Source organism: Aptenodytes patagonicus, chromosome 3 (assembly GCF_965638725.1).
Source record: "Aptenodytes patagonicus chromosome 3, bAptPat1.pri.cur, whole genome shotgun sequence".
NCBI lineage: Eukaryota > Metazoa > Chordata > Aves > Sphenisciformes > Spheniscidae > Aptenodytes > Aptenodytes patagonicus.
The window spans coordinates 70792279-70814607 of NC_134951.1; the positions used below are offsets into that span (position 1 = coordinate 70792279).

General features: G+C 45.0%; 1 protein-coding gene and 1 long non-coding RNA gene across 3 annotated transcripts in view; one reads left to right on the top strand and one right to left on the bottom strand.

The window, feature by feature from the left end:
* Window positions 1-983: 983 nt before the first annotated feature.
* LOC143158166 (uncharacterized) lies at window positions 984-15662 on the bottom strand. Its single transcript, XR_012994922.1, has 3 exons — window positions 15604-15662; window positions 1938-2220; window positions 984-1310 (listed from the first exon to the last, which is right to left on the bottom strand). It is a non-coding gene; the product is annotated as an uncharacterized LOC143158166 (long non-coding RNA).
* Window positions 15663-15706: 44 nt separating this feature from the next.
* EZR (ezrin) overlaps window positions 15707-22329 on the top strand; it is a 38258-nt gene continuing 31635 nt past the window's right edge. Inside the window, exon 1 of one of the 2 annotated variants that reach the window (XM_076333772.1) lies at window positions 15707-15778. In XM_076333772.1, coding sequence (XP_076189887.1) covers window positions 15767-15778 — 12 coding nt within the window. In that variant the 5' untranslated portion in view covers window positions 15707-15766. Of the gene's footprint in view, window positions 15779-16008; window positions 16036-22329 lie in introns of those variants that run through there. The other variant, XM_076333773.1, reaches the window with a different exon arrangement.

Below are 22329 nucleotides of genomic sequence, written 5' to 3' on the forward strand. Positions count from 1 at the left end.
AAGGTGCTAATTTTAGGTTACAGTTGTTAACACATTTTCATGATCGATTGCATAAAATCAGATTCTACCTGCCTCATTAATAAACAATTTGTAATGCACAGGGAAGGGTAGACTGAGCAGTAGTGTCTGCCTTTGCATTCAGAAGGCTCTTTTAAAAGGCTGATGTAAAGGGGTGCTTAAATAAAATGAATTTGCTGCATGCAAAAGATTTCTTACCAGGCTGACCAAATTCTTGTCAATCTAATGAGAGGCTGAAAATCTGTTTGCAAAGCCAGTCCTGTTGCAAATGTTGCTGCACAGGAAAATAATTGCACCTTTTTTCATGAAAATGTGAGCTCCAGAGTTCAGGGAAACAGTGCACAATTTTGCAGAAGGGAACACAGAGGTCATTTTGTGTGCATGCTCATTAAGGAAAGGAATTGCACCGGAATGTGGGAGGGTAGAAAGTAAGAATTCGAAGCTCCTATGTCTGCAAGAAAACAGGGCAGCACGTATGCCACAGTGACTTACGATGTACAGACACCGTACTGAAATGATTCTACAAATGTTAAGGATGAAAATTAGTTTTACTGAAGATCACAGTCACTAGAAGTTGTCCGTCAGCTCTCCCCATACAGATTAGTCAGCTATTATCCTGGAGCAGGTACAGGAATGCCTGCTGGACCCATGCTTTATCCAGGCTCCAGTTCAGGAAGACTCTTAAGTATGCGTACAGGGTTAAACAAGTACTGTAATTTCCCTGATTTCTGGAGGATGCTGGTTTCAAGGATGAACTGAAGCCAGTAGCCTCACAATGAGATACATGCCTTGCCGCAGGGCACCAGTGAACAGTTCAGATACATGCTTTAAGGCAAGGAAACACTGCAAATCTGAGGAGGGTCTTTCAGATCCCAGTCTCCATCTGAGTCAGTTCCATTTTCTGGTCAGCAGTGAAACCACACTGCGAGAAACAGTGTTACGTCTGCAGAGAAAGAAACAACTGAATAATGACATTTGAAACCTGCTCTGTGATTTCGGGAACAAGAACAGAAGAAAATCTGCCTCTTACACAGAGGCAGATGTAACAGGACAATACATGGGTTGTACAATTATATATTTATAAAAACTTATCATTTTTGAAGAGTATTTTAAGGTGCTTATAAGAAATCACTCCAATGCTGGGAAGTAATCGTGGTCCCTTGGGCTTCCTTTCTCACCCTTTTGCTTTCAGGTGCCCATCCTGGGCCTGATCCTGACTGAAATCCATGAGAGTTTCGGAGTAAGGCCGGAGCCTCTCTAGTGCTGTATTCAAGCTGCATGAAGCAGAAGTCCTGTGGAAATAATAGAAACGTTGAGTTTAAAAGAGCGTGTTGGGATCCTTCTCAGTTCCTCAATTTTTTCATTAGCAACATTGATTTATTTTTACACTGTCGCTGGCTGGTAGCAGAGTGGGCTGGGGCTGGACCAAAAGTGCTTGTTTTTCTCCAAAGTGGTGTGTTTGTTCACCTGAATGTGCCACTAGTCCCATAGAAATGCAGTACTTAATGCAACTCGAGTATTTACACAGCACTGTTGTAAAGCAGGCAGTAAATTACTTCCTTTATGGATAGACCTGTGGGTACGTTCTGCTTACTGCTGTATTAACTGCATATTAATAATTAATTAAAAAAAGACATGAATAGTAAAACTGACTTGTTTTGCTGTTAGGATAATGTAACATTTACTGGCTGCTGTAGCAGGCCCTTTCTGTCCTGCAGGTACTGCCCTGTACATGTGCTCCAGTGAAGGTCCTTGTGCATCCCACAGCAGCCTGTTCCCAGCCCAGAACACCTGGAGCCAGCTCACCCTGTTTATGGGCAGTGTTTTTATTAACCATATTACACAGAACAAAACTCTTAATCCCATAAGGCCCGGTCTTTGATGTAGGGCCTGGGTGGGCAATTCCAAGTAACCCTCACCTGATAAACCTTCTTCCTGGTTATCGGCTATCCTTTGATGAGAGTGTTTCAGGCAAATTCGGGATGAGCCACACCTTAATTCCTTACTGTGAACAACAGGGATCTCTCCACTTCTCGCTCCACCGTGCTCTCCCGTCCCTCCTCGCCTGGGAGCTGAACCAGGACCCTTGGTGCAGCTGCCTCCCCACCTCCCAGCTGGGGTGAGGAGCGAGGGCTCAAAGAGGAGCGGGGAGAGTCGAGAGGAGCAGAACCGTGAGGTAGCTTGAAGGGCACCGTTGACAGGCTGTGAAAGGAAACAGAGCAGGCACTGGGTAAACAAGTATTGAAAAAGCAGCTTTGGGTTAGAAGATGCAAAAGGGAATTGCTGAGCAGAGCAAATCAGGTAATAGCACCTTGGCTAAAAGTAGCAGAATCAGGCTGGTAAGCTCTATTTCCAGACTGGCACACACAAGCTCTTAATCTGATGTTTGATAAGGCCCATAAACAGCTGGATTACTGCGATCCTGTGATCAGGCTGACAGAATCAGCCTGATTCTGACCTCACACCAGCGCAAAAGAATTTCTGACTTTGTCCCTGTATGCTGCGTGCAGGTCCTTGGATAATACTTAAACCATGAACACAGTTCAAGGTTATCATTTCACATTAACAAGGCTTGGCTGAGAGACTAAAGTAACCAATTAAGAATTACAATGGGAGCCTGTTGTAGTGAAGTCATGGAATTTTCTCCACGAAACCTCTCGGTTACAGGCCTGGTCCCGCCGTCTTGACTCTGAAGGGCTTTGACATTGGGGCAGGATTGCAAGCTTGAGTCCTGTGGGAAGGGGCTCACTTACAAGCATCACTAGTTTGCATTGAAACAACTTGCAGCTTTCATTCTCTTCTCTACAAGCAGGGTTTCACTGCAGCTGAGTTTCCTGTAAATGGGTTCCACAGAATTAATTACTGTGTCTAAAAATGATTCAGTTACCTTTTTCCTAATGTTCTGAGATTGCTTACAGGATGTGAGTTTGAATCCATCTGGGTACTGGATACATAACATTGCATTTCTTCTCAAGGGAGGAATAACCAGGTTACCAGAAGAACAAGAAAATAACCTAAATTCACATTCAATCCTGCAATGTACTTGTCAGTGTGAGTTTTACTGGGTTTTTTTAAGGATACTCATTAAAGAAATAAATTGTTTAAGCACATGTAGTTGCTGCAGTTGTTTTTCCCATGCATTAAAAATTTAAACAAGTATGTTATACCTGAAGTTAAAAAACTCAATCTCAGAATTTTACAGCCATGGTAAAAATCAGTGGTTAGAGATTTTAGAGCCAGGAGAGATAATTTTGATTATCTGCCTTGTCTAACACGAAACTCAGGTTGTCAGTCAGGTATTCCAGTAACTTTTGTTTAGGGCTTTGTTTGAGTTAGATTGTCCTGCTGAAATATCACACCTGCAAAAGCAAACAAAACTTTTTCTTACTCCTTATTTAAGCCATTATATATTCACCGTTGCTGTGTGGTGGCATTTGAAACACAATACTTAATTGCTGCTTGAAGCACAGAAAAAGAGATCGTTTCAAATACTACACATTGGCAACCGTGGGGAAAATGGTGGCCATAATCTTACTTGAAACAATACCACTATTTCAAAAGTCCTTAGCACTGCAATAATGATATTGCATGCTGCATTTTAACATAATTCCTGTAAAGAGGGGGTTTTTGTTACATTCCTTTTTTTTAAATAAGGGTGCAGACTGAACTCTGAGACAAGAAAGAACTTTGTGCAAGAGTCTGTGCTGTTATCTAAAGAATATTGTTTCTTATCTCTCTGGATTCGTACAGCACGGCTAAACCTACTCCAGTGATGAGTGAGCAGTTATTTCAGGTGACAGGGGTGGAGGGTATTGAGAGCAACGCAGGGAAGGAGCACATTTAGGTATCAGGAAAGATAATACAGTAGAAAATTATTCCTTGCTGTGACACTGTGCGCTTATGGGACAGCCTCCTAAAGGGATCAGGAGAATTCCCATCAATTTGAACACAGCTGGAAAAAATGCTGTGTTGCTAGAGATGGTTGCGCTTGGAGAGAAATAGCGTGGATGAAGCGCTTTTGTTAGTCCTGTCCACGTTGCTTTCTGGGAGCACCTTAGCTGCAGCTCTCCAGGATGCCTCTGAACCTTCCCAGGCACATCTGCTCTGTGGTGGGTCCCCGCCTGTAAGACCGGTGGCTTTCTTTGCAAGCACATCCAGCTGTTATTCCACCCCATGAATCAGCTGCACATGCACACCCTGTTTCGTTGTCATATCTAAGGCCCTTTTGGCAATTTCTGCCTCACAGTGTCAGGCAGGTGAAGGGAAGCTCGGCCAGTGGCCAGGACTCTCAGTTTTCCTACTCTGTGCTGCTATCCTGCCTGACAGAGCAGCCACGGACGGCTGGGCAGGGAAACTGCCCCACAGGCCTGACCTGCCATGTCTGCATGGAGTGGGCTGAGCCCGTAGAATCATAGAATCGTTTAGGTTGGAAAAGACCTCTAAGATCATCAAGTCCAACCTAAAACCTAGCACTGCCAAGTCCACCACTAAACCATGTCCCTAAGCACCACATCTACAGGTCTTTTAAATACCTCCAGGGATGGTGACTCAATCACTTCCCTGGGCAGCCTGTTCCAATGCTTGACAACCCTTTTGGTGAAGAAATTTTTCCTAATATCCAATCTAAACCTCCCCTGGCACAACTTGAGGCCATTTCCTCTTGTCCTATCGCTTGTTAGTTGGAAGAAGAGACCGTCTCCTTTCAGGTAGTTGTAGAGCGTGATAAGGTCTCCCCCGAGCCTCCTTTTCTCCAGGCTAAACAACCCCAGTTCCCTCAGCCGCTCCTCATAAGACTTGTGCTCTAGACCCTTCACCAGCCTCATTGCCCTTCTCTGGACACGCTCCAGCACCTCAATGTCTGTCTTGTAGTGAGGGGCCCAAAACTGAATACAGTGTTCGAGGTGCGGCCTCACCAGTACTGAGTACAGGGGGACAATCACTTCCTTAGTCCTGCTGGCCACACTATTTCTGATACAAGCCAGGATGCCATTGGCCTTCTTGGCCACCTGGGCACACTGCCGGCTCATGTTCAGCCGGCTGTCAACCAGCACCCCCAGGTCCTTTTCTGCCAGGCAGCTTTCCAGCCACTCTTCCCCAAGCCTGGAGCATTGCATGGGGTTGTTGTGACCCAAGTGCAGGACCCGACACAGCCTTGTTGAACCTCATAAGGTTGGCCTCAGCCCATCGATCCAGCCTGTCCAGATCCCTCTGTAGAGCCTTCCCACCCTCGAGCAGATCAATACTCCCGCCCAGCTTGGTGTTGTCTGCAAACTTACTGAGAGTGCACTCGATCCCCTTGTCCAGATTGTTGATAAAGATATTAAACAGAACTGGCCCCAATACTGAGCCCTGGGGAACACCACTTTTGACCGGCCACCAATGGGATTTAACTCCATTAAACAGAACTGGCCCCAATACTGAGCCCTGGGGAACACCACTTTTGACCAGCCACCAATGGGATGAAGGGAAGCTCGGCCAGTGGCCAGGACTCTCAGTTTTCCTACTCTGTGCTGCTATCCTGCCTGACAGAGCAGCCACGGACGGCTGGGCAGGGAAACTGCCCCATCCACAGCCTTTTCCTCATCCACTAAGTGGGTCACCTTGTCATAGAAGGAGATCAGGTTAGTCAAGCAGGACCTGCCTTTCATAAACCCATGCTGACTGGGCCTGATCACGTGGTTGTCCTGTACGTGCCGTGTGATGGCACTCAAGATGATCTGCTCCATAACCTTCCCTGGCACCAAGGTCAGACTGACAGGCCTGTCATTCCCTGGATCCTCCTTCCGGCCCTTCTTGTAGATGGGCGTCACATTTGCTAACTTCCAGTCAACTGGGACTTCCCCGGTTAGCCAGGACTGCTGATAAAGGATTGCAGGTGGCTTGGTGAGCACTTCTGCCAGCTCCCTCAGTACCCTTGGCTGGATCCCATCTGGCCCCACAGACTTGTGTCTGTCTAAGTGGTGTAGCAGGTCGCTAACCATTTCCCCTTGGATTATGGGGGCTTCATTCTGCTCCCTGTCCCTGTCTTCCAGCTCAGGGGGCTGGGTACCTGGAGAATAACTGGTCTTACTATTAAAGACTGAGGCAAAGAAGGCATTAAGTACCTCAGCCTTTTCCTCATCCTTTGTCACTATGTTTCCTCCCACATCCAACAAAGGATGGAGATCCTCCTTAGCCCTCCTTTTGTTGCTTAATGTATTTATAGAAACATTTTTAATTGTCTTTTACGGCAGTAGCCACATTAAGTTCTAGTGGGCTTTGGCCCTTCTAATTTTCTCCCTGCATAACCTCACGACGTCCTTGCAGTCCTCCTGAGCTGCCTGGCCCTTCTTCCAAAGGTCATAAACTCTCCTTTTTTTCCTGAGTTCCAGCCAAAGCTCTCTGTTCAGCCAGGCCAGTCTTCTTCCCCGCCGGCTCGTCTTTCGGCACATGGGGACGGCCTGCTCCTGCACCTTTGAGATTTCCTTCTTGAAGAATGTCCAGCCTTCCTGGACTCCTTTGCCCTACAGGACTGCCTCCCAAGGGACTCTGTCAACCAGGCTCCTAAACAGGCCAAAGTCTGCCCTCCGGATGTCCTTCTCACAGGCTTTCACAAACAGGCCTCAAAGACTAGTTTCCCCACGGACGGTAGGCAAGAAGCCATTTGTGGCCCTAGGCCCAGAGCAGCCGGACACTGAACTGAGGCCGTGCCTGGGGTGACTGCGCTTCAACACGCTGTGTCAAAAACAGGCCATGTTACCCAGTATGGCCTACAGTGAAGCTTTTATTGTAACAACATCCCAAGTGCTAACAGCATTTGGCCTTAAAACTGAACTCTGCAAAAGAAGGCCATGGCTGATGTACTTTCACCTCGCTCTCCACCTGCCCTGGCAGGCAGACCACAGTCAGGGAGAACAACACAGGGCAACCCACTTTCTCATAGGAAAATGCCACACGTAACAGCGTAGCATGCCTTAGGGACAATATGGTTCACGCATGTCTACAAGGCGTTTCCAGCTTTTGTGCTCCTGGTCTCTCTCGGATCTAGGATCGAGCCAGGGATGGCTTTGGAGATAATCCAAGGCAAGTCTGTGAAGGTCTCTAATGGACATGTTTGTGCTAAACCACCCAAAGCAAAGTCCGTCAGTCCAAATGACATAGTTGGGAAAAACAGACAAACTTCTTGGATACAGAAACTCTGCTTCATGTCCGATTGCTGCAACGACAATGTTTTTACCACTCCAAGATAATTAAACATACTGAACAATTAGCTCATGAACCACTAGCTCCAGAGTCACCAGATCCTCACCCTCAACTGATACCAGGTGGAGGGACACAACACCCTGCTTCTGGAGTCCAGCAGCACCTCACCCCTCTCCTCCCACACTGTAAGCGCTTGAAGGTTGAAACAGAGCAGTAGACCAACAAATCTGGCTCCAAAGGCGTTGCTAGCAATTGCTGAGAGGTCATGCAGATGAAACCATGGCAAAGAAGGTGATCATAAGGTTACATGTTACAGATTTTTCCCCCTCATCTTACATTTGTCTTTTATTAAAAGAGACCAAAGAATTCATCATGCCACCTTTAAAAGATAATCAGCTTATTAGTAAGTGAAACACTGAGCTGACCCGTGTTCTGCCTAGGAGCAAATCAAGTCTGTGTGAAATCCGGGTTACATCTGAGGCAGCACTTCAGCTCTATTTTGAAGGCTCAAGTGGTACTCAGTACCTAGGTCCTGAGTTACCTGCTGCAAACAGGTGAAATTCACCTGCTATTTTAAAGGTAGCATAATGATATTATTTTCCAAAGTGTTTTGTTGCTAGCCAACACGCTACAAGACTGGGTGTTTATCTTTTGTGTCATGCGTCAGAGGTAATTACTTCACAAACTAGGTGTGTCATTGGGAAGCACTGAAAACTCCCTTTGTTTCAGATTGCCTGCATGCCTCAGTGTGGCAGGTGAGCAGTAATCAACTCGATCCCCTTCTCCTCCAGCGAGGCCTCACAGAAGTTATGTGATTTGGTAGTCTCTTTGTTTCTGAGTTACTGGCTTTAAGGCAGCTGGGGCTGATTAGATAAGGTGACTGTATATGTGCAGCCTTGACATAAAATGGATTTAGTTTGCTCTCACTGTTTAGCGGGGTTGTTGAAAACTAATTAAGGCTATATGTAGCCATTTGTAAATTGTGTATGAGCTGTTTGCTATGAAACAAATAGCTTTTTCTCATGAATGAATATTTAATTGAGGTACAGTTCCAGGTAAGCCCTTGGAAAACATCAGAGTTAAAATTCAGGTCTGGTGAAAGTAGGCAGTGTTCTGCTTTGTTTAGCAGTGTCACACTGCTTATACCTGCCTTGTATTTGGTCTTACATCTATATCAGTGCCCACCTGTTTTCAGCATTATTGTGTTATCACAGAGCAAACAGAGGATTTCCCAAGAGATAGGTGGATTCTTGTACTTCAGACTCCAGCTTGGTGTCTTACTCATGATATACTAAGGTCAAAATTACCCTCCTTTATCTGCGAGAGAAGTCTCCGTTGTATATTCTCTTCTAATTCTGCGCTGGCAGTTCCCTGTGCAGCCTGCACTGCCATTGGGCAGCTGCAGCCTGAGTGGAACAGAAATAACTCTAGCTCTTAATGGCACTTGGAAATGTTCTTGTCTACAGCAGAAGCAAGTGATGCAGAGTAGGAGGGCAAATGAATGACCAGGAATAAACAGCAGCCACAATATTACATATTTTCTGTTTCTCTTGCTATTGGATGCAGCTGTTAAGGCTAACCAGCCTTACGCTACAAAATAAACCTGATCTCTAATGTTCAAAGGGGGAGAGGCCTTGTTGCATAGAGCACTTAAATGAGGCTAGGCAAAATATGGGAAGATAATCTGAATGAGACAGTTCTGAGTGGAAAAATAGGCTAGAGTGATATTTGGGACCTTCTAAACTTTACCTAGTAACCTCTGCATCAAGCAATTCTTTCTGTTTCAATCAGGGAAAAATAAGAGAAAATGGTCTTTTATTTTGATAGCTGGTACCAAACTGCACAGTAATGCACAGCGTATATTATTGACTTAGCTGAGGCAAGAGCCATGCTAGATGTCTTATCTTGGCTCAGTATTTAACTGCAAATTGCATTATAGATAGTGCATCTTCTGAAATTGAATGAGAAATACAAGCGCCAGTCAATGCAAACAACTTTCACAACTTATACTGAAAGAGCACTTGGCCGTGGAGAGAACTGGACAGGAGGTAGAATCACTGTCATTCAGTCTTGAGACTGGGATTTAAGGCCTTTCTAATGTTATGGGCTTGATTTGAGAATCACCAGGCAAAACTCAGCTTCTCAGTTTATGCCGAAAGTCAAACAACATGGTCCTTCTAATCTTAAAAGGTGTGAGTCAGCATCATATCACAGGAAAAGAAAATGTACTCTATGTCCATTAATTGTACATTGAACTCTGCACTCTTATTTTAGCCCTGAAATTCTGAATTTTGGCACTCTTAGTTAAGTTGAAATAGCTTATTATTTGCATTTTTTAAGTCTTACAGCCTCATTCCCACAGTGAGAGCAATACAAATGTCAGCATTATATATAATTATAAAACACCTTGGAGTAAAAAAACTCCTGTACACAGACTGATGAATTATTTTTCCCTCTGTCAACCAGTGGGCATTTATTTTGCTTCCACCTTCCTCACTGATCACACCTGCTCTAAGCACACATCTGTGCTCCATTTGTGAAGCACATGAACTAAGTTAGTTAACATTATTTGACCTGCTGTTTTTGTCAACACTGTCTTCATACATCTCTAGCTTGATATTAAAAAAACCAAAACAAAACAAAAACAAAACTAAAAGAGCCAGTCCCCATAGAAAGAGTTCAGATTTGCAGGGGGTATTTGCAGTATATGGCACTCAGGTCTGCTTTTAATCAGATTCCAAATAAAAAAGCACAAAGGAAGATAACCAGGGGAACTCCCTTCCTCTTTCCTTTCTTATCATACACATTAAGATCATTATTTCATTTTGAGACGTAAAAGCTGCATTGCCCTAGTTTCCATTTGCTTTGGGTCTTGGACAAACGTGGCCGGATTTACATGTGTGGTATAATCGCCACAAATTCAGTATGTTAGGAACTTCATTCGTCATTTTACACATTTTTAAACAATGCTTTGTGATAAGATTGTTCTCATTCAATAGATTCAGAAAACTCTCAGTGCTTTTTCTATTTATTTTTGTTGGTAAGACCAATAATTCATTGTGGATTTCAGTTACAGAGATGATTACCATAGATTTTCCTTGCCTGATCACATGCATGTTTAAACCTGCCTTTACTTTGAGTAATATTTTATCTATATTTTACCTATCACTAAGTCTTGCCTTCCCCATCCATTGTAAATAATTTCTCAGTCTCAGCGTATGCAAAATGTAAATGCAAATTACATTTTGTTTCAGTCCAAAAGAAGATTTTATTGCACACCACATCACTCTCTGTGAAAGTTTCCTGTGAAGGAAGAGTGAAGAATGTGTTACTAGAGTTGTTACTAAGACGACTCATGGGAACTGAAAGCAAAATGGCCTTGGGACTTTTCAGAATTTTTGCTGAGGAGAAGAAACATATTCATAATCTTCCTTTAAGCTTTTCTCTCTTTTTATGATGGGTAAGAACAAACCAGATAAAAGCCTGAAGTCTTGTCTGCTTCTTTTTCCTTCTTACCACATTTTAAAATAATCCTTCATAAACTTCATTATATATACATTTCTTCATAACCTGGCATGTCCCCATAGGGCCCCATGATGATCAGTCAGAGGGTCAGGTAATCCCAAGGAATACTTGGGGGTGCAGCTGGAAAATAAAATGAATGCAAAGATAAGGGTCTTCCAGCATGTAACCATTGGATCATTTAATGAGGTTTATTTCCAGGCCTGAACCCACCTAACCATTTGTTAGTACAAAATAAACTTGTGGGAACCCACGCTTACTGGAAAACAACATTAACTGAACTTGGCAGCAGCTTCTCGTTTAGGAGCAACCAAAAATGAGGCACAAGCTTTGCGCTCTTTTACCTCATATATCCCCTTCAAAAGAAACACAGAGAATGTCAACAGTGCTTTGTCAACAGATGCTGGTCCACTGTGACCTGAATTCATCGGGTTTTCAATAAGCTCAGTGTGGGTAGTGGGGAAGCAGCTCTCAGCACAGACAGAACTAGAACTCTCCAGGTCCTTGGCCACTCTTCCTGAAGTCTGACATTTCAGGAATTATAGTGCCAAAATTTCAGAAACTGCAATGTGGAATAAGCTGCCTATTCAGTCATGCACAATGAAAAAGAAGCTATTGTCAATAATACCATATGGCTCTTTTTCCTCCTACAGCTCTTCCAATTGACAAAGAAAATCACCCTCTTGACTGTCCTAGATGAGAGCAAATCTCATTAAGTCTATACAACACGGCTCAAAACGTAGCATCCTTTCCTTTAACTACTATCCTGAATGTCCTTTCTTTTAACTGCTATACTAAATGCACAGTCTGTGAGTTGTCAAGAGGACAGAGTTAGCTACTATAGATTTCCAGTTAGTAAAAAAGCCCTGGAGTAAAACTGCAAACGAACCAGCAGAGATGCTGCTAAACTCTCCCAGCTATGCCTTGCCAAAAATCCTAAACCTGGATGAAGCTTTCTATATGGAGAAACAAGGAGTTCAAGGCTGCCTCTTGTTGAGACTATTGATTTTGCGTGAGCGACCAAGAAGGGTGTTTTTAGGGCACAAGATTCCATGTTTCCCAGTTCAGGGATGATCCGGCTTAGGAAGCTTTATGCTGACTAAAAATTGGCTGGCGCCAAGCCTGTTAAGCAAAAGCCACTTTATAGCGATAGGACTTGCTTGAGCAAATTCTGGCAAATACTTGGAATTCATGAATGTTTTACATCAAGTTGGACTGTTATTACAGGAAGTAATATATACTATAAAGTAGAACAGGAAAATTAAATGGGTCTTCTCTTTAAAACAGGGAAGGCAGGCTTGATGAGGATGACAACACAGTTTGGTTAGGGGTCAGTAAGGTACAGGAACTGTTACAGAGAAGGAAACAGAAACTGGGTTTTGCTACTGACCTGCTGAGCAATCACGATCCTTTCATCACCTCCTCTGCCTTAGTAATTAGTAATTCCCGTCAATAGTAATGCTATCCTCTTAATAAAGCAGGTTAAGAATAAGTGCTGGATCAGAACAGATCTTAGTCCTGTAACTCAAAAGCTTCATTTTGATTTGGGTCTTATGTTTAATTGTGAGGTCTGACTGAAGATGCTGTAGTTAGGGTGTCTATAAAAGCTCTCTCTTGCTTAGCTAATACCTAAATCTAGAAGTAACCAAGTTCCACAGATTTTTCATGTGAAAATTTCCCCAGCTTCTACATTTGTATCTGTTTTTTTCACATTTGTATTTCTGCCCCAGGCTGTCTTGATGGGGGTTGATTGCTTTGCACCCATTTCATGCCTGCTCCGATGTTCCCTCGCCCAAACTCCAAAGGGGATTCAGTCTGTAAGCACTCATAGATGAATCTTATCAGAATCACACATGATGCCCATGCTCCAAAAATTCAATATGCTGACTGTCAGGATACTCTCAGGAACATCAGAGAACTGAGGGCTTTCATCCCCCCTCTGGTGGAGAGGGGAGCTAGATTGGTTGTACTGCATCTGCAAAGGATGAGTAGGCTTCTGTATAAAAGGGAGGAAAGGGGTGGCATTATATACCATCCTATCCGTTTGGGGAGGAGGTGGGGAGAGAAATGTAAAGAGCTCAGGGACCCAGCTATAGAAGAGAGTTTCTTACTGTAACAAAGACACCTTGCTACCCCACCTAACTGAGTGTCTAATAAGGCACCGTGCTCTGCAGCCAAGGGGGGGTGAAAACACACCTAGCAGAAGGCGAAACCCCAAGAAGGAGGCCAAGGGTCTCCAACATGTGCTCCAAGCTGGCAATTGTTCTGTTCCTTTCACAGAAGATGATTCTGCCTTTGTAAGCTCGGCATGTTCATGGTGGCTGGTTTTGGGTGGAGCAGTGTTGAGTAAGCTGGTAGTTATGGATACCATTGAGGTATCCAGCTTTCCCCATGTATTGCAGGTGATTGTGGGAGAATGGCACAAGGTTATGCGCTGTGGCAAACAGGAACCTAAAGATTGTATGTTGCCACACTTAATTATTAGTCACCTAAATTCCTTTTGCCTCTAGGTCTGTGTGGTTAGGAAGCAATAGTTAGGTGTAAAACAAAATCAGGGGTTTAAGCTTGGATATATAAGTAACATATGGAAACAAATACTTACCTGACTGATTCAAGACATTGAAGAGATTATGATCTATTAAATGAGGCATCACTCTGACATGGAATCGCTCCAGCATGGAGCCCCAGGGTGATGGTCTCTGAGCTATGGACAGGAAAGGATTTTGGGAATGGAAATCTCCCAGGATGGAAATGGGCTTCCCATTAGACCTGTGCAATACCCTGTTTCTAGGGTATGCAGACACACACACTTGTTTTGGCTTTTCTTTTTCCAGTCACAGGCAAAACCTGGATTTTAAGACTAAGGAATAAAAATATCTCATCTATACCCTTTTTCCACCCCCCAAAAAAATCCAGGAACGCCACTTAGGGTTCTGAGTGACAGCTGCAAAAGCTAGGTTCTTACAGCACTCCTTACTTGGAACAGTCATTCCTTGTGCTTGGCATGCTACCCAAAACACTGTGATACTCTGGTCTGGTCCATCTCCAGTATCATCCCACTGAATAAGGCATGAATCCCAGCATAAACTTACTGCTTAACAGAATAGCGTAGAAAGTCTCCTCACAGATCATATTTTGTTAAATTAACCTGAGCCAAGTAAATCTCAGTGGAATTGTTCCATCTGAAAATGGAGGCCGTATTTGTTTCCCAAAGATCCCATGGCCCTTTTCTTAGAAGCTGTTCAGCTTAGGCTATTTCTTCTCACCTGCTGTTGCAAGCTGCCACCCCCATGGCTCCGTTTTGATGGTAAAGCCGCCTCTAATCCCCAAGGATCATGCAACAAGAAAGGAACATAAGTGTGAATTCTCTCAGCCTCCGACTTGGCTCCCCTCCCCTCTCTCTCACAGACCTGACACAGTAACGATTCTTTTATTTTAATGTGGCACTACCAATTGCTGCCTAGTAGACTCTGTGAGGGAAGACACCATTTGGATCTTCTCCAATGCAGGAACTGTATTGTTAGGGCTGGCCTTTTTGTTACCATCCCTTGGCATTTCCCAGGCTCTCTCCTGCCCTATATATTTTCCATTTAGTGGGTTGTTGTTCGCCTTGTTCTGTGCCTCCCTGTTGCCGTCCCATGTCTTTTCTGACCAAACAGCCAGACGCTGCTTGAAGTGGGGATGTTGCAGACAGCAGCTTGGGTACAGGCTGCACAATTTCCTTAATCTTACAGCTCAACTACATGCCATTGCCAGCACAGCCGACGAGCTGTGTCCTACAGGCCGTTGCCCATGACTATGTAAATACAATGTGCTCTTGCGACCAGCCAAGCGAGGAGGTGCTGTGGGAGGCCAGCAGCTCCTGTAGAGCTGGCAGACACTTTATCTGCAGTAGTGCGTTCATGGATGAGGAGGGAGAAGGAACAAGGGGCAGAGACATCTTTGTATGCCTATAACTAAGGCTACTTGCATGATCTTTTTTGCTCTTGATGAAAGATCAGGGCCAGCTGAAGTATACTCTTTGCTTTCTAGTTTCTGAGCTTAGATGGATTTTCAAACTTTTCTCTCTTGCTGCCATTGCTGAAAACGTGCTTTAACACACAAAGCAATCCTGTGTTTTGTTAAGTAATCACCTCTCCCAACTTTGGACTTCAAGAAACACAGCGACTATTACAGACTAGCAATAAAACAGAAGAAGCACCAGCACCAGTCATTGCAAGAAACAGTAACTCATTCCCCGTTCCCGGGAGCCCGGGCTAGAGGCAGGGGACTCGGTGAGCCCGCGCACGGCAGCCCTCCCTCAGACTTCTCTCCTTCCCCTAAGCCGGACGCCTTCTCCGAGCCACCCGCCGGCTATGGGAAACGCCGTCCACGCCGCGCCGCGGGGCCGCACCGGGCGGGGACCTGCCCGCTGGGCGCCGCTGGGCCCCCAGCGCGGCTGGCGGCGGCGGGGACAGGTGCGGGCGTGGCAGCAGGGCTCACCCCGGCGGCCATGTTGCGGTAGGCAGGGCGGTGGAGCGCGGCGCCGGGGGCGAGGGTCTCCCTGCGGGGGATCTTGGGTGAGGGGTACGGAGAAAAGGCGACGCAAGGCAGCCCCGCCGTAGCTCGGCTGTGCCCGGCGGGTTACCGGGGCGGCGCCACCTCCGCCCACCGGCACCTGTTGCCCGACGGTTCGCGGGCGGTCCTGCCCGCCTCTCACCCCGCGGGGGCTGGCTGGAGGCTGCGGACACGGGTCCCCCCTGCGCCCCAGGGGCGTCGAAGCGAGGCCGCTGGGGGCACCCGGCGGCTGGGCGAGGCTGGTCCCGCGCTCGGAAAGCGCCGGGGGGAGCGGCGTGTAATGGCCGGCGGCGGTGAGTCACCGCCGCGGCCCCACCTGCGTACTTAACCGCCGCCGGGCGGCCGACGCCGCACTCGTAGGCTGTGCTGCCGCCGTGGCCGGGAGCGGCTCCTCCTTCCTCCTCCTCACAGGGCGCTTGGTTCAGGCGTGGCAGCCGCTGCATGAACGTTTGTCTTGGGAGTAGGAGAAGCACCAGCGGCCCTCAAAATGCCGAAGCCGGTAAGCGGGGCACAGGGGGAGGGAGGCGCTCTGTGGGGCCGTACCGGGGCCCGCCCGGCGCTGGCCGTTAGGGGCTGCCCGAGCCCGGGCGCCTGACGGGGCGGTCACCCTCCCGGTGCCGCGGCGTGGGCTTTTCCCGGGGCCCTGCCGCCTCCGCGCTGGAAGGGATGAGCCCAGGTCCCCGCCGCGCACGCGGCCCGAGCTCCCCGTGCCGGGACGGGGCTTTTCGGCTCGGACACCCGCAGATGTTCTCCGCGGTACGAGGAGGGAGCTGCGGGCACCCCTCGGTTCGCACAGGCGCTCCGGAACCAAATAAGCGGCTGCTTTAAGCAGGAGGAATAACTAAAGCGGTTTGGCGGCTTGCTTAAGACGTTGCATGCGCCCTCCGGAGCGGCGCTGGAGCTGTAACGGCCGGTCGGCGGCGGGCGCGGGGCCGCTGGCAGGACGGGGGTGCCTCGGGTGGGCTGGAGGTGCGCCTCGTCTTCCCACCGCCCGGCGGGACGCCGCTTCCCCGCCGCGCCGCCGTGGGGAGAGGGGGAAGGAGCCTTGGGAGCTGTGCTTGAAGGGAGGTCAAACGGTGGATTGCTCCGTCTTCTGCAGTGCTTCCGTCCTAGAAACATACAGACCTCCCGAGCAACTCTTAAGAGATTTTATGACACTCCCACTTAAGGAGAGATGGCAAAACTGTACTGGCTTCCACTTAGTATTTGCATGGCCAATGTATTTATCTTCAGGAAGCGTGTATTTCTCTGTGAACGTAGGAGGAACTTTTTTCCCTGAGATTTGTGATCTAAAGACTAAATGCCAGGGACTCTTAATGCAGTTCTCCACAGTAGTCTTTAATAGTTATTATCAAAAACCTGTTTCTTTTTGTATCTTCTTAATTGAACAAACTTGGCTTTTTCATCCCTCCTTTTTTTCTTGACACCCCCCCTCGATTTTCTAGTGGGGTTTTTTGCTTGTTTTGTTTTAAAATCTGCTACTATTCTGCTAGTTAGAAACAACAATTCCTGTGAGGAGCTAACTGCCTGATGCAAAGCTTTGAGCAGTCGATGGAGCAGACGCGCTTTTTAACTCTGAAGAGCATAATCGGAACAGATTGTTGTCGCTATCTATTTTCAGTAGAGGCAATATTTCTTAAAATGCAGTGCAGTGAAGGACTTATGCGAGTATTAGCTACACCCTGTGAAATGGGAGTAAACAAGCTTATCTTTATGGTAATAAGCAATTGATGTTTTACCACCATAACATTGAAGTTAGTTTAACTTAACACCGCCCCCCCCCCCCAAAAAAAAAAAAGAGTGCTTAGGTTAACTTATGTTGCAGTTTCTGTAAACCTACAAAAAAACCCCCTGCGCTCGATCCTTTTAAGAACTGCTAAATCTTCAGTCTCCCTGGGTGTATTTCATCAGTAGGAGGTGATATGTTACTGCATATAAAAATGTATACGGAAAGGACCCTTCTGCAAGTGGGGGAGAAAATACGTAATTTACAAAGCATGGATATAAAGGGTTGTGTGTGAATAATCTCTCTCTGCCTTATTGGCCATTTGCTAATTACAGAGTACTTTCTTGAAATATCCTGGTCAGAATAATCTGAAATCCTGGTTTAGGACTAAGTTGTTCTGGAAGCCATGGATCGGTGTGGAAAAACTCTTTAATCTCTTTAAAAAAAAAAAAAAATTACAGCCGTGTTCATCCTTTTACCTGGCATGGCTGTGTTCATATTCCCTCATAGATGGTGATTTTTGTTTGTTTCTTGGCTAACTAACCAGTGAATAACAAAGGTGGATGGTGTGAACCACCTCCTACTGAGGAAGGACAGTTGCACTCTAATGATTTCTGAGACGTGACCTACTGGCTGGGATTTATGAACAAGACTCTGTGTCAATAGTTTGTACAATATAAGCACTTTTTTTTTAACCAGCCGTTCAGTAGGGCTAACTGCCACCTTACGGGAAACAGAAAAGAGGAATTTTGCAGAGGTTATTTTAATAAAACACACTGTTTGGTCTGACTGCTTCAGACTGAGACTGGATTTGGATCCTTCCCCAACCCAGCTAGTTTGGTCTTAATACAGCTGAACAGGATTCCTGTCGGTTTGCAGAGAGCAGGGGGAGAAAATGTAAAGCTGTCACTCCAGAAGCAGAACTGTGCTCAGGACGAACGTGACAGCAGCCTTTGGCATGCATGAGGAACGATAGCTTAAACTCTTGGGATGCACAGGGAGGCAGTTTTAGTTTCTGATGGGTATTTGACATGGGTACTAGATATTTATTACGTGCGCTTGTTTGCATGTGCCTTGTCTGCTTGGCGTGAGTACATATGATGTTGCTTGGCAGACTTCAAGCTGCTGTGGGTGAAGTTTGACAAACTGGTCATCAGTTGTCATCTTATCTTTACTTAAAAACAAAAGCAAAATTTTGGCACTCCCCCCAAAACCCCCCCCCCACTAAGTTAAACCTTTATATGAAGCTTTTGTTTTAACAAAAATATGCAAGCACACACAAAGCTTACAGCTAGTGTTTGGAATTTATTCTTTCACAATAAACAAATAGTAAGTCCATTAATACTAGAACGTTAGTGATTTTGTATTTTAATTGAGTACCAAAGTGAAGTGCTAGAAAGCCAACTGTATTCCGTATTCTGTGGTAACATTTACTCACAATTAGTTGGATCTGATGCATATCTGCAGTGCTTAAAATAAATCTTAGCAACGGTCCAGAAAATAACTCTGAAATAAATATATAGGCAAGTGTTAATTTATAATTTAACACAGACGTTCTGCCATGTGTAACAGTTACAAAGTAACAAAATCTCTCTGAGGTAAGCTATAAATACGTAACTTCTTGTACCCCGTGCATAAGCGTTTATGGCTGGGAGTTCATCAACAGCTCAGATACATAATTTCCATCTAGTCTGTACAGAGTTCCTTAGGTTTCACAGGTGGTGAAATATTATGTAAGGAAATGCAAGAGAAGTCATCTTGTCCAAATCTTGCTGTGTTATCTGAAAGCAAGTGAAATGCTAAATAAACTTACTTGCTCAGTCTTGCACCTTTTCATTATTGGAGTGTCTGCGTGCTCTCTGCGTTTTTCCTAGATGCATGTTACTAGTTTATTTCTGTTTGATTCATTGGATGGTGTTTTAGCTGAATTATATCCTTCTGCAAAACAAACCAATCTAATAAATTGTGGCTAGAATGGTGTGGCTGCGGGCTAATGAACATTACTTACAGAAGGAGAAGGAAACATGATCTCTGTTCTATAGACCTGTTAATTTGATCTGACCTACCAGCATTCTCCATTACTTTATCGAAGGTGGATTTTTTTTTTTGTTTCCTCTTGGGGGAAAAAACTTAAAGCTTCACAAGAAATTAAGTCAGCTTTGTAGTAGAGCATTTGATGTAGTGTCACGCAAGAACTTTTAATACTTGTGTGCACGTATATAAAACTGTGTAAAGAGAGGACAGCAGTAAATGCAGTCTAAGCTGCTGGTGCTAAAGAGAAAATACAAGTGAATAATATCGAGAGGCACCATTTTTTTAATTTTAATTTTTTCTGGCCTGTGGTCAGAAAGCTGAGCATACTAATGAAATCTGCTAATGCCATGCTGTTGAGGAGGAGGTATATTCGTGCAGAGGGCCACCGTATAAAGGGGACTGAAGGACTGGGGTAATAAGGTCCCATTGCAATAGTTAAACTTGGAGGGGTGGGGGAAGAAGGTCCCTCACTACATAGGATAGAAAGATATGGATTAATCAGTGGTAAGATGACTGTCGTCTTGTCCATATCATCTGCAGTGCATAGGGTTTCTCTAACAGAAAGCATTAATACAAGATGCTAGTGAGATCTTTCCTTGAATATAGGTTGCACTTGTCATCTGTGTCCAGGAGAGAAATTCAAAGCAGAACGTAGGGAAAGAGTTTGGGATGACCAGAGGCAGAAAGCCACCTTATGATAAGAGAGTGCCTGGCTAGTTTAGCCTGGTAGAATTAAAGAAGTTACCTCTTCCTTCACCTGTATAAAATGTAAGGGGTTTAAGTGCCAAAGAGGAGGAAGAACTGCTTTAAGCAGAACTTGTGGTTTAACAGACTTTTAAACATTAGAGCAGTTAAGTATGTGTGGTGGTTTTTTTTGTGGGTGGGTGGGGGTTTCCCCCCCCCCCCCCCCTTTGTTGGTCTTATTAGGAGACAATTCCAAGACCTAACATCCCTTAAGATAAAGTTTGACAAGGGCACAATTTAATGCTGCTGCCTGTAGGAGTGGGGAATTGGAACTGATGACTCAAAGGGTTTTTCCCAGCCATGTGTTGTTAATAATGTGCTAGTGTGTGCTAGGCATTAAGTGGTTAGACAAGTCCTCCATACCTGTTTGATGTTGAATATACATGAATTCTGAAAAAAGAACTTGAAGACAGCATGCAAGTCTTCTGCCAAACCTTTAGCTGTCTGTGAACAGATTATGGCATTAAAATTCAACAAGTTTATGTCTTGCCCAAAGACATGCAAGTGTAGTGATGGGAATTTATTCTAAATACAAATAATTAATAATAATAATTGTTCCCAGATCTTCCCAATTTATTCTTGACTGTGTATCTTCTAACTACACATAGCAGTTTAATCTCAGAGTTCTTCACAGCAGATTGCTATAACTGGACTGAAATAAAAATATTTTTTCATATCCTTAAATGCTTGTAATTAATTAAAATACTCTTAGCTTATGGATAGCTATAGATTTAGTCAGGAATAAAATCTTATCCTTTCCTTGTAAGCACCAGTTGCAGTACCTCAGATGGTATGGTGTGTGGTGTCTGGTGCAAAATGGAAATGTAAGGAAGCTTCCATTTGCCAAATGCGAGAACTCCCACTCATAGCTGCAACAGGAATGTGGAGGATTCTATTAATAGTAAATTTAGGGAGTAGTTCACAGATGACTAAAGTTATAAGAGAATGAGCTCACAATTGTGCCAAAAACCTGAATTACTGTGTGAGCTGAGTAAGCATTTCTGAGGGCAGTTTGTTCTGGGATGTTAGCTGCTGCAATCAAGGGTGTTAACTGTTATGTTAGTCACTACTTAAAGAACTTCTTAGCCTTCTTAAAGGGCAGAGGAGGGGAGATAAGCCTTCCTGTTCTTCTCCCTCCCTCCACCCACATGAACGTCTTCCTCTGTCCACAAAAAAAAAAGCTGCGGTATGTCAGGACTTTTTGAGAATAAGACTTCTTGATGACCACTGAAAATTCCTGCATCAGTGTCGTTCTTGTTTGGCACTCTGTGTCCAAAGACCTTTATGGGCACTGTAAATCCCATAATCACTCAATTGACCTTGAAGGAAGGCAATGCTGCCCAAGATCATTGAACCACACTGCACGCTGTTAAGTAATGTATTTTAGCTGTGTTGTGTGCTTGCTTTGAAGCCTGGTTTCAGCATTAAATAACACTTAGCCTGTGAGCTGAGAAGTACAGCTCTTTGCAGAAGCAACTGAAGTCTGGCTTTTACTGAGCAGTGTACGGGATCCTTTCCTCTAGGAAAGGGAGAAAATTGTTGCTATTTGAGGTTGGAAACAAGGTGTAGCTCGGTGTAACAGCTCACCATATTGCCTCCATATTGCTCATCTGTTCAGATCCAGATTTTGTTTCTCTTTCTAGTTCCTACTTCATAGCGGGGAAAAAATCACCTGCCTTCTCTGCATCTGCTCTCATCTTTGAGAGAGCATGAGTAGCAGCCATGTGCTTAGCTGGGACTGATGAGCACCTGGTACTATCAGCTGTCAATTAAAATAAAAATCCTGAGACTAAGAATTAAAATGCAGGACTTTCATCTTCTAATTGAGTAAGCAAGAGAAACTTTTGCTTGATGCCTAAGGACTTGTATTTGGCTACCTACTATGTAGGCTCAATGGAAGAGGTGCTGGCACCCCTACACAAGGTCTGTAGCCTTCTGCTAGCTTTGAGAAGGGAGTATGGAATTGCCCTGTTTGAGAGGGTTATTGTGCGCTTGCTTCTCCTTCCCACTTCCATGAGCAAGTGCTCTAGCTATTGTGTAAAACTCAGAGGCATCACTACCACCATCTCTTCCTCTTTTGATTTTGCATGAAAACATCTGTGTTTGCTGTGATTGTTCTAACCTTGGTGTGGAATGTGTGTGAGAGGCTCCTCTGGGGATGCAAGTGGATGGACATCCAGTTGATGAATCTTGAGCAGGCTTATGAAATGGGTCTAGAGCTGCTCAGCTTTGCCAAGAGACTACCGTTCTGCAGATGCAGAGAGCAGATCTGTGAGCTGCCTGCTACCTGAAGAAGTAGAGATTAAAGAAACTCACATTTGCATCGGGGTGCCTGAATTTAGCCTGTGTAGCCCAGTAGAGGACTTCAAAGTCTGTACTGTAGGATCTGGGCTTCAGAGTTCGTTGTGGGAGCTAAAGTTATTCTTTAACATCTAGCTGAATACACTTTAATTGTGAAAGCTTAGCTTGCTTAACTTTTTGTCTGTGTAGAGATAAGGGATTATAGAAAGTTCCTGGTGCACAAAGTATGTGGTGTGAATTGGTGG